We start from the raw sequence: 12,078 nt of genomic DNA, 5'->3' as shown, positions 1-12,078 counted from the left end.
TCCTTCTCTACACCGAGAAGTCAGTGGACCTCTGGACAATCTAATCAAACACATTTATAACATGCGTGATGAATAATAACACAGAGAACATTGAAATTACTGTCACGGTTACCTCCACGAAAGCTGCCACCTCCTGTAGAACCAGATTCCACTCCAACTGGTCCTCTGTGTTGAATCGCTGCGTGTAATCCTCGATTTCCTCAGATAACTCCTGGAGGTAGCAGACAGCCATGAAGTTCCAGATGGGGTCATGAAAATTTACAAACATTTTTTCACAGTTCGGCAAAAGTTTGACTTGTGCTAGATTTATAAAATAAGGTCTCATGCAAATTTCATGAGGCAGGCTAACTTGCCCCAGTATTCTGAATGGGGAAAGTGGGAGCTGCAATCAAAGCCACTGCATTAGTTTTGATGTCTCACTGAGGGATACACCTCCTAAATTATTCTCAGAGTAACTCAAACAGTTGTTTTGGTGAGTCCACTCGCTAAAGGGCAGCTCATGCTGGACGCTTCTGATGTTACAGGTCACCTTGTCACCTTATGCATGGCATGTACAAATGTGGCATGAAGAAACAGCACAGCATGACTGCAGTCTCTGTGACCATCTGAGAAATGAGCTGTGGATGGGGTTTGGAGAAGCTCTGTCAAATATGCCTCCCTCAATCTTATAGCTGTCTCCTTAATGTTAAAACATTTCCCTCCTTGTGACAACATGACCACAGTGGCCTTCATCAGGGTCAAGGGTGGCTGTGATCTGTGTTCAGTTACACCTGCAGACTGGCTGGAGGAATGTGCATGTCATCATCTGAGAGTGACAAAAGTTCCTGGTATTCAGATTCTCAAAGCAGATTTGCTGTCCAGGGAAATCTCCAGTATGGGGGATGGAAACCTCCACAGGATTCGGCATGGATCAAGTCTTTTGTGCACAGTGGTGGCTTCTTTTCTCTCACAAACCACCACCACTGGCAGCAGATGCATTAGCACAGAAGCTACCATGTATCACAATCACAGTGTGTTAGGGGTGTAATGGTACAAGCATTCATCCTGAACCAGTACTGGATGTTCGGTTCAGTAATTACTGTTGAATCAGCCTGATACACTTCAAGTAGATTACATCTTAGTAAATGTGGAGCATTAAAATCTCATGTGCGAGTTCAGTCAGCTGTTGTTGTCCACTAGCTAAATCATGCTGGTGGGTTTGGCCATGACGCTGTGCTCATATACTGAGTGTGATTGGTAGTAGTAGTAATGGTAAATGCACATGAGAAAGCAGAGCTGGAAGAGCCTTCTGCATCATTTAGTTAGATGTTTCAGGAGTGTTGTGGTGTCCTACAATGGTGCAGCTACACTGGACTGAAACTATGATTGAACTATGTGAAGGCAGTGCAGTTGGCTTAATACTATCACCTAAATGTGTCCATTCCAAGGTCTAAGCACCGCATGTTTGAGCACATCCGCAAACAGTCAGTCAAGTCCATTGTGCCTGCTCTGTAGTAAGCAGCAGCTGCAGTTGTACAGGAATGATCCTGTGCACCAATGGATGGACCCCCAGGCCTCCAGGGAGCCGAACTTAATATGAAAAGCCTAAGCTGCACTGATTGCTCTTAAGGTAAATAATTAGAAATATGCTTTAAAACCACGGATGTTTCAGTTCAAAACCAGGTTGAACTAAGAAGGTTTTCATAATTCAGCATGCTCTACTTAAAAAAAACATACCTTCACCAAAACTTTGACTAGGTCCATCTTGTTGAGCAGTAAACAGACGACTATGTAGCGAGCATAATATCGAAGCTTCTTCACTACTAATTCTGGCCTGCCAAGAAAAAAGAGGAGGGAAGACAACATGAACTTGTTAAGAAATCCATCATAACTGACACATTTCAAGCATTTTTCACATGGCTACACCTACAATCTGCATGTTGTTACACACTAGTGGTCACCATACTTTGCTTGCCAGTGTCTGTGGTTAAATTTAAAGAGCAGGTCTGATGAGCTTCCATATTTTTGTTATTGTCAACAAATCCAATGTGCAAACCCAAACCAACACTGAATGTATCAGACCAATGAGTATTGTGTGTATCAACGCCTGGCGTTTCTCATTCCTCTGTGCCATAGAGCTCCACGGCTGTTCTTAAACTATTAGAAACACATCAGTGAGCCGTACTGTTGCACTGAGCAGCATGTTCCTTCATCACCATGAACACACTGTAGTTTATTTTGACTCAATCTCACACACACCGTCCTGCTGTCCCAAATATTCACTAGAGCACCAAGTGTGGATTAATCTGCCACTGAAAATAGTCCCCAATAAATGCACTGTTTCCTCCTGTTAGTGCAGTTTGCTAAAAACTGCAGTGGCCGACAACGTCAGAAAACTGCTTTTCAAAAATAAACTTCTATATTCATGACATGTTTTTAAAGCTTGATGTCCTTTGAAAGAACCAGTGAGCTCATGTCTCAGAGACAGCAACAGAACAGGGAGGACAAAGAGGACTGGGCATTTTGATGAGACCTGTTGACAATAACCAGACTAGAGAATATCCCTAGCTTATCCTTTAACCTTGGACTTTAAATTTGTTGAACATATCCTGAACTTACAGACGATAATGATGATGAGACAGCAGAAAACAAAAGAAATCTTAAAATAAACTAAATGTTCAAGCCATTTATCAGAGAACATACACCTACTGCCTGAAGTCGCAACTCACAGTAATTTACCAAAAGATGTTTTGGAACGTACCTGTCCTCTTTGTTGACTTGAAAGTAGTAGGAGCGCTGACGGATGGCTGAGTAGAATGAAAAGGCCTCATTCAGGTAACTTGTTTCTGAGGTACGAAGGCTGTCAATCAAGGTTAGAAAGCGGGGGGTATTACCATTAACATTTCAACACACTTCATAACTTCTGATTCTGTTAAATCAAATCTACAAATTTAAACAAGCACTGGATAAAATACAGCATTCATTTACAAACTCCGACCATTTGGCATTTTCCTGTCCTTGAAATTCACTTTGCTCGTCTATGTGAGATTTTGGTGCCCAGGGGTCCACAGGTGGGAGGAGAGGAACAAACAGGTGAGAGGTTCGTTCAAACAAGGCAGTGCAGAGCAAGCTGCTGGTATTTTGGCACAGTCAGAACAAAGTCCACCTGGCAGAGTGTACTCAGGTGGTGCAGCCAAAAGCAGGAGGGGGCAGGAAATAAGATGGGCAGCATACACATAGATGTAAGGCTGCGTAAATAAATGTAGAAAAGTTCTGAATTAAAGAGTGTTTTATCAAAGACTTAACTGTCATTGACCTTCACAGAACCTCTCCCTACACAGATCTGACTCAACATGTCACTTTATTACTGCTCTACGTTGCACATGTTCTTTATATTTACACTGTGGATTTGTGCACATTCCTTGGTTAACATTCCATCCTTCATTTCTTCATTTTTTTTTCAGATTTTTATTCTATTTTTTTTTATATTTTATATTTCTGGCATACCTGTCCAGTTTTTATGTTTTGTTTTCTCTTTTTCCTTTCTCTTACAACACCAAAGCAAATCCCTTGCCCTGCATGTGAATACCTTCTACCCCCGCCTCTCAGGCTGGCAGGACATTGGTGAGCTGTGTGATTTTACGTGTCAAAGGTCAATCAGACTGAAGTCGGCACAAAGCAAAGGAGGCAAAAACAGACCCGTGAGGCAGTCAAATTACTTGGTGAAGTACATGGTCAAGACACAACTGACTTACTAGTAGTGGTAGTAAAGCTGTCCAATTTTGGATGCAACCTCCCCGATCTGCCATCTCTTCAAGCCGTAGCGACTGTCTAGAACCTGCCTGTCAGTAAATGAAAACAGACAATCCTGAGCACTGCACAAAGAAATAATTCAACCAGAACACCAGGCACTGTGACATGAATCACTTATTACATCTGTCTTTGTGTTAATGAACTGACAAACATCTACTGTGTGACGATTTTCATTTCATCTGATGGAATATGGCAACACTAGTCCAAACAAGTTTCCTCATTCTTAGTGCTGAATTAATTAGTGAGGTTACTGAATCATCACGCCTCCCTCCATTTGACTGATTCTACCCTGAACCACATTCTTGAAAACACTGTGAAGTAACAAGAGATGGAAATAACCTGTGCTGCTGCTGAAACTTCCACAGCTTAGTGTAGACATCGAAAGTCCGTCCAAAGTAGGACTGCCACTGCTTGTGTCCATACTGAGGAAGGTCTCTGCAGCAAAGAGCACATTAAAGGTCAGAGGGGGAAACAGAAACAATCACATACTGTTAGCATCTTAAAAAGATTTCAGCTCTACAAACAAGCAGACTGCAATTAAAGGAACAGTTACACATTTTGGAAAACAGTTGTTAGCAGTCATGGTGCTCTAGGTCCTCGGTGTCTGAGCGGTTTTCAGACTATTTTCTGACACTGGAATGTCCAGGGAAGAGTTCTTTCTTTTTTGTAATTTATTTTTTATTGACATTCAGAAGCAAACATTTATAGCCAATACCTCATATAAGTATACATCTAGCATCTGTTGTCTACCCTAAGTGCCAAAATCATTTTCTACTTTATCCAAGCAATGAAAAGAAAATTAGACAACCATTATAACAACAACAAATAAGTACAGAACTATGTACCAGTAGGGAGTGAACTTTCTCTCACATCACAATCACAAGTTTGTGAAAATAAAATCAGGCCTATGGGGTGTGACATATTTGACCGATTTTTCCCCAATATGAGGTAAATTTGTGGTCAGTTTGTGGTTAACAAAGGCTGTTATCTTCTCCATTTTATAAATGTCCATTGTGATGTCCATCCATATATTCAAGGTTGGGCTCTCCTGTGACAACCATTTCCTGGTAATACTCTTTTTACTGGCCACCAGCAGGATATTTATTAAATGTTTGTCTCTTCTCGGCCATTCCTGAGGTATGTGTCCAAAAAACAAAGTCTTACTCTCAAAGGGTATTTCACATTTGAAGATGGAAGAGTTCTTTCAAGTGAAGCACACATTATTTTGCGCATAAAGACCAATACTTTCAAATATAAAAGATCTGATGCACACTTACTAATTACTGGTACAAATACAGATCTTTGGACTCTCGCTTTAATAATTCAGCTTTATGGCCTGTAGTGTGTTCTCATTAGACTGTTTGGAGAAGTCGAATGCCCATTTTGGCTTCTGTAGAACCAAGAACCAACTACCAGTTCCATTCCTCATTTCCAGTTCAACAGTTAGAGATTAACACAACTGCAAAAAGCTAAATGCTAACTGACGCATGGACAGGAAAACTGTGTATTGTGTACATATTGATAAATAATATTCAAAAAGAAACAGATCTGCATTAGGACTGTGACTGGCCATGTGGCTCACTGTCAACTCAAGTATTTAAAATCCTGTGGTAAAAGGTCTAAAACAGATTTTTTGCCACACATCAAGTCCAATATTCACTTGTTTATTAGCTCTGTTTTTGGTCTCCACCAAATATATCTGGCTCATTCGCCACTAAATGCTCCACTGTATTGATCAGCCAGTCTCTACCGGTGTCTGCCTGCTGTGTACTGCTGATCAGGTGATGTATGGGGAGTTTTTTTTTTTCTGAAAACAGCTGCCCGCTACAGAGGAAAACAACCAAAACAGTTACTCTGTGGACTGGACGGCTGCAGGTCCAGATGATAATTCTCTGTAAGTCCATCACTACCAGAGACTCCAACCACTTTGTTACACTGTCACTGTTATTTCATACATTGTCACAGTAAAAATATCAATCACAGCTTTTCCAGTTATTCAGACATCAGAACCATAATATCTCTCTGTGACCATTTTGTGAGGACAGGTTATTATCATTATTATTATGGCTGCAACTAACAAATTTTCTGAGCTTTGATTAAACCTTTTTTTTCTTCTGTGATGACAGCTTCAAAAAATCTGACCAAACCCAAAAGATATTTCAGTTCCCAATGATCAAATAGAGGAAAGCAGTAAATCCACCTTTAAGAAGCAGGAACCAGTGAACCGTTGGCATTTTTACACCATAAATGAACTGATAACAGATTATCAAAACTGCTGCGAAGTTTCTGTTGATGGACTGATCAAGTCCACAAAGCACAATAAACAATAATGCAAGTTACGCAAGTACATTCATACCATGACAAGCAAAGAAAAACAAAAACACTTCTCACTTAAAAAAAAAAAATCTATACAATCTAAAGTCCTACTTGTCCTATGTTCCATGTCCTGAAATGAATGGACTTCAGATCGACTATGCTAAGCTTGTCCAGCTGAATAATCTATGATGAAAGGATGCTTTTCATGTCCATGTATTTCTGTCACATTCCATGATCACTGCAGGAGAAGACAGCCGGCTGGATTTTAAATCAAAGGTTGATCATGCAGTTTTCAATTGCTGTAAAACAAGCGTTCAAATGTCAGCCCAGTGACGAGAGTTAAGAAAAAAAGCTCTGCCTGCTTTGGCTAAGTATGAACGATCAAATTGAAATAAAAACAACAGAACTGGTGTGTCACTATTTCAGTCATTTTCACATGTTCGGAATTTGAGCCCTTTAAAATGGGCGTTTTTAGCTGGTCATTCTGGCAGTGATTCAAACATGAGGAGAACGCAGCATCAGTTCTGACTAACACACCGCAACCTCAGCGTGACGCTCAGCTCCGATCATAACGGAATGTACCAGCATCAGTGTGACAGGGTGAAAACAGGGAGCAGTTTATCTAATCCAGCTCGTCAATTACTCATTCTATGCATCGGTCTATCAGTCCCACAGGAGAGCCCGGCCCTCTCCGTTCTCTCTGTCAGTGCTGTCCTGCTTGGCTCACCACCAGATGACAGGTTCACTGGCTCCTGCTATGCCATATGGCCAATCTGTCTGTTCACACGCTGCAGTCTTTCTGGGCTTATTGTGATATCCACTGTAACAATATCACAACCACTTAAAACAATCATTTAAAATGTCAGTTAAGGGTCACTGTGAGGACTTAATCTTGGTTTGACAAAGAAAATAATTAAAAAAAAACCTCACATTGAATAAGAACACTGATACAGATTGATAGAGTTTCAAGTTGGAAGCAAACCTGTTATTTACTCTCCAGGCACCAGGTGAGCTAAAAACATTCCCCACTGTGCTCCAGAGACAGACATTTTTAGCTGCTTTCTCAGAATCTCCTACATTTGTTTTCTGTGCTGAAGTGTCAACAGCAAAATTGAGCATTTGCAGCATCTCAGTCTTTTAACTGAAGAAAACGAATATTCAAATTTGCGCTTTGCTCCATCAGCGGGTAAGATGGGTCTGCACAACACTGATGAGGAGAAATTCAGGTAGATCACAGTACAGTACAGTGCACACATATTCCAGATTCACTGGAATTTCAGGAGTTTCTCAAGTTTAATATTCACCACATTTAATACTGGGAAATGAAATTCCCCAAAAATAAATTACATTCACAGGTGTGAAGTCTGAGAGCTTGATACCACAGGTTTGTCTGTTTATTAAGGAGGAATTTGGTGAGCTCACCCAGAGAAAAGCACCGCCCAAGAATATATGTAGAACTTGCAGGAGTGCTCAAGCATTTACTTTTCATATGACAGAATGTAAATCTTACAGACCACATAGGGCTGGACTCATAAACAGTCCAGGCTAATAAGGAAGAAGAAAAAAAACTGGGTTTGAGGTAATTTAGGAATGGCAGTCAAGTTTCCATTCACTGCATTTTGATTTCATCCCACGCACCAACTTTCCCATCTCTACCAAGCATTTCTTTCATGTGAAGTGGAAAACAGGTGAAGGCCAACACACTTAGTGCCAGCATTAGAGAGATCACTGACAAGCTGATTGTTTGATTTTTTACACTGTCAAATGTTCCACGCCACAGTTTATATCTGAGTCACAATTAATTAGAAAACAGATCTAAGCCATTTGTATCCAGACTGCCTGTTTGTGTCATGGGTTTATGCTAAAAAAACAACATCAGCTAGTGACCGCATCGTTTTTTAACTCCCAATATCGATATCAGTATTGGTCTAAAAAAATCCAGTCTGGGTTGGGCTGGAGCTCAAACTGTACCATCCCAGCCACAGAGACGTCAGACATGCTGCAGAGAGTGTGAATCCTCTCAAAAGAATCACACACACACGCACGCACGCACGCACGCACGCACGCACGCACGCACGCACGCACGCACGCACGCACGCACGCTTTGGAAATGTGAGTAAATAACTGTATTTTGGGAAGTGTTATGTAAAGTGCTACAACAAACAGTAGCATATTAAGTCCGTGTGAGTTGTGTGGTACTTCATCTCTGTGGTTTCTCTGAGAAACTGTACTCAGAAGACACTGATTATTTTGTGTGTGTGCTATGAACAGCAGTAAAAAACCTATTCTAAGGGACAGGAGAAAGCAGCTTCCTGACACAGGACCAAGAGCTAATCATTTCTGAAGAACTTCTCTGAGTATTTTTAGAATAGAAGAAACACAAGTGTTTGAAAACAGACAAAAAGGACATCGTTTAAGATTCAAGGCAGCAACACTGGAAATGGAACTCCAACTGAATCCACCAACAGAGTGCGTCACTTGTGTTATTGTTATTATTCAGCATTGAATATATCATGCTGGTAGAAATCTGTGACAGCAGGGCCAGTAAATCTACAACCAATTACAATTAGCCTATAAATGGTGTAAATAGGTCAGTGGTGTTCAGCTATTAATGGCTTCAATTGCATAATCACAAAAAAGGTTTCAATTTCCAGATCAGGAAAGTAGTAAAAAAAAAAAAGGTATGAGTGAATTGATGGCAGTGACGCAGATATCGAGCCCACTCTTTCATACAAGAGTCACTCTTTCTGCACAATCCCTGACTACACTCAATGTCCACATTTTAAAATGATAGGTTTGTACAGTATCGACTGGGTGGAGGTGTGTGAAGTCAGACCTTCTTCGACACAAACAACAAAACTGGTTATCAGGCATCCCACATTAATGGAATTCTCATAAAGGGAAAAGAAGTGCCTTGTAAACTTCAACACTATTAATAAACTACCAGCACTTAGAACTCACATTTAGTTCTTGTTAATAGAGACCTTCATCTTTACAATAATGGACTTGCATGTTCACTAATCACTATCCTTTAATGCCTTATGTTTGACTGATAGTCAATTCTATCTTTTGTGGTGAATGTCAACTGTAAATAAAAGATGAAATTATTATTTTTCCCTGAGTCATTAGATGAGGAGTTTGCAGATGTTGTCCTGAGTAGTGCCGGCTGTCTACTTCTTCAGGCTGCGCTAGCTTCTGAGGCAAAGCCCTGGCTAAATAAAGTCCACAAAGCACTCCCTGCTGCTCATGAAGCCTAATTCCAATCCCTAGTGGAATTCACACCGTTGATTCCAAAATCTCAAATAAGGGTATACAAAGTACTGATCTGATACCAGTGGTCTTTTTCCCAGAATTCAAAATCCGTAAACCTTACAGTGTAGAAATGACATTTTCATGAGCAGTAACAAAAGGCTAGGGACCGTCAGGAATTCAGACTGACTGAATGAATATAACTGAATGTAAATGAACTTTATCCTGTCATGGCCAAAGACACTGGATTTCAGGTGGATCTGTCATAAGATGGGAAATAATACACAGTGGTCACAGTTAGTTAGTTAGTTAGTTAGTTAGTTAGTTAACTCATGGTTCGCTGACGCAGAGTCAAGAGATAACCAGCACCTCTGCAACAATGTTAAAAGTTCAGGGAAACGTTCAAGATATCCTGAACAAACACCTGAATACATGAAACATAGCGGTTACACTCCCATCATCAGCTTCCACAACTGACAAGGTGTGAAAGTAGCTGTGTGCTTATTAAGCTAGCTAACGTAGCAAAGGAGCATGATAAACATGAGTGACATGTCACAGGAGAGGAGAATACGGGGACCTTTAGTGAGGTCGCTCTTATGTCTTGACTCCATCTTAACATGTGATAGCTCATGTCCCCTGAGTTGAGCGTCATGACAAGATTAACAATATTGAAAGCTACTCTTACAGTCACAGCACACTTTCCTAAATGACCCCACACATCTACACATGCTACACAAGAAACAATAAAAAATTGGATAGATTTTATGCCAACACCAAAGAGACACAATCACAACCTGGTGCTCCTCCTGCCTCTGAACAAACCTCTCACACACAGGCAGCCAGCCGTCACTCGCACAGTGAATAGATGGTCCAAGGACGCTGAGGAGGCTTTGAAGGACTGTTTTGATACACTGTGTGGGAAGTGCTTTGTGATACTCATTGGGAGGACACTGGCAGTCCCACATGGACGGTATCAGCTTCTGTGTGGAAAATGCTGTATCCTCCAGGACAGTATGGTGTTTTTCCAAAAACAAACTCTTGATTACTCCTGACCAAAGGAAAAAGAAGGACTTTAGGTAAGGAAATAAAGAGGAGCTGAAAAATGTGCACAGAGAGCTGAGGAGGAGAATCAGGGAGGGGAAAACACAGCTACAGGAGGAAGATGGAGGATCAGCTGCAGTAACATGATATCAGTAGAGTCTGGAGAGCCTTACAACCATCTCTGGCAGCAAGGAACCCAACTCCCAGCCTATGGGAGACTGACGGTGGGTGAATGACGTGAACTTTTTCTTCTACAGATTTGATAGGTCATCTGCCCATCCCCCTGTCCAGTCCTCCCAACTGCAACCCCCATCGTTTGCAGCCCCTGGGAGAGTGCCACAACTCTGGAAAACATCCTCCATGGTATCAGCAATAAAGACTCCATACCCCAAGGACCTCAACAACTACAGGCTGGTGGCACTGACAGCACACCTGATGAGGACCCTGGAGAGGCTGGTCCATGTCAGTCTCCACCCCCGGTGAGCCAATTGATCCACAGTTCAACTTTCAATGAATAAGTCCTAAACTCCAAAAACTCCTCTTCACGATACAAATACACTCTATAAGAATGGCCAGAGCAGACTGGATCTGCTGAGGAGATCAGAGTGCAGGGGGCTCTCCTGAGGACCTTTTTCGACTCTGTGGCAGCACCAGCCTTCTGGTGGAGTGGTCTATGGAGTGGTCTACTGGGGCAGCAGTATCCCAACCACTAACAGGAAGAGACAGAATGGTTAAGAAGGCCAGCTCTGTCCTGGGATGCCCCCTCTGTCCAGTGGAGGCGGTGGGAGAAAGGAGGATGATGGCTAAGCCATCGTACCTGATGGAGAACAATTCAGACATGTCTCTTTGTTTAACTTACTATATTTACTTATGTACCCTATATTGCTTTTTTAACTGATACTTCTTAGGATTACACATCCCCTTTGTTGCTATAAGACTGCAAATTTTCCTGCTGTGGGAATAAAAAGGGATTATTTTGCATACTGGTTTCCCACTCTTTTCTAGAGATCTTTTTCCAGGACTTTTCCAGGACATTTTCATGATGATCTAGCAGGTGAAACAGACAGTATCTCTCCATACACGAATATGTTCCTCTCTGTGGAGGTCTGATTTAAGAGACCATGCAAACAGAATATTTAGATCTTTTAATGTGACTAACTGTTTTCTCCTCTTACTATTGATTTTTTTTTAATCAAATCAATATTACAGCATGGCAAATCTCTTGCCTTGTTGTAATATTAATACATTTTAGCAGTAGTAGTAGTAGTATTCCACCATTCTATTTCATTTGGAAAGCTCTTTGTGCTCTGTACTTACTATACGTACTATACTATAGCATATGTACTATAAAACTAAAATGTATTGTATGTATGTATTATTATTCATTCGTAACCTGAATTCCTTTTTTAAGAATTATATTAACCATTGTTGTCTGAACACCAATAAAAATCTGCCTTGAATTTTTCCAACTGTAAAATCTAGACTAAAGTTTAAATACCTAAATGCACTCTCATCAGTTTCTCACACCATACTTTAGCCCCTTTACCACTAATATTAATATTATGGGAGAGTGATATTAATATTCATATTAATGCTATGATATATATATATATAAAACAATAATAACATTATTAAGAGAGTCTTTAATGAGGAAAATCACACTCTCTGTGAGCAACCTCT

At 40.8% G+C, this 12,078-nt stretch overlaps 1 protein-coding gene across 1 annotated transcript in view; it reads right to left on the bottom strand.

The window, feature by feature from the left end:
• scai (suppressor of cancer cell invasion) overlaps positions 1-12,078 on the bottom strand; it is a 31,340-nt gene that overhangs the window by 16,347 nt on the left and 2,915 nt on the right. The window contains exons 3-7 of the mRNA XM_070988405.1: positions 4,132-4,227; positions 3,735-3,821; positions 2,741-2,839; positions 1,717-1,813; positions 113-211 (exon numbers count right to left, since the gene is read on the bottom strand). Coding sequence (XP_070844506.1) covers positions 113-211; positions 1,717-1,813; positions 2,741-2,839; positions 3,735-3,821; positions 4,132-4,227 — 478 coding nt within the window. The remainder of the gene's footprint in view (positions 1-112; positions 212-1,716; positions 1,814-2,740; positions 2,840-3,734; positions 3,822-4,131; positions 4,228-12,078) is intronic.

Source organism: Chaetodon trifascialis, chromosome 20, assembly GCF_039877785.1.
Source record: "Chaetodon trifascialis isolate fChaTrf1 chromosome 20, fChaTrf1.hap1, whole genome shotgun sequence".
Taxonomy (NCBI): Eukaryota; Metazoa; Chordata; class Actinopteri; order Chaetodontiformes; family Chaetodontidae; genus Chaetodon; species Chaetodon trifascialis.
This window is presented reverse-complemented; position numbering and strand designations above follow the sequence as displayed.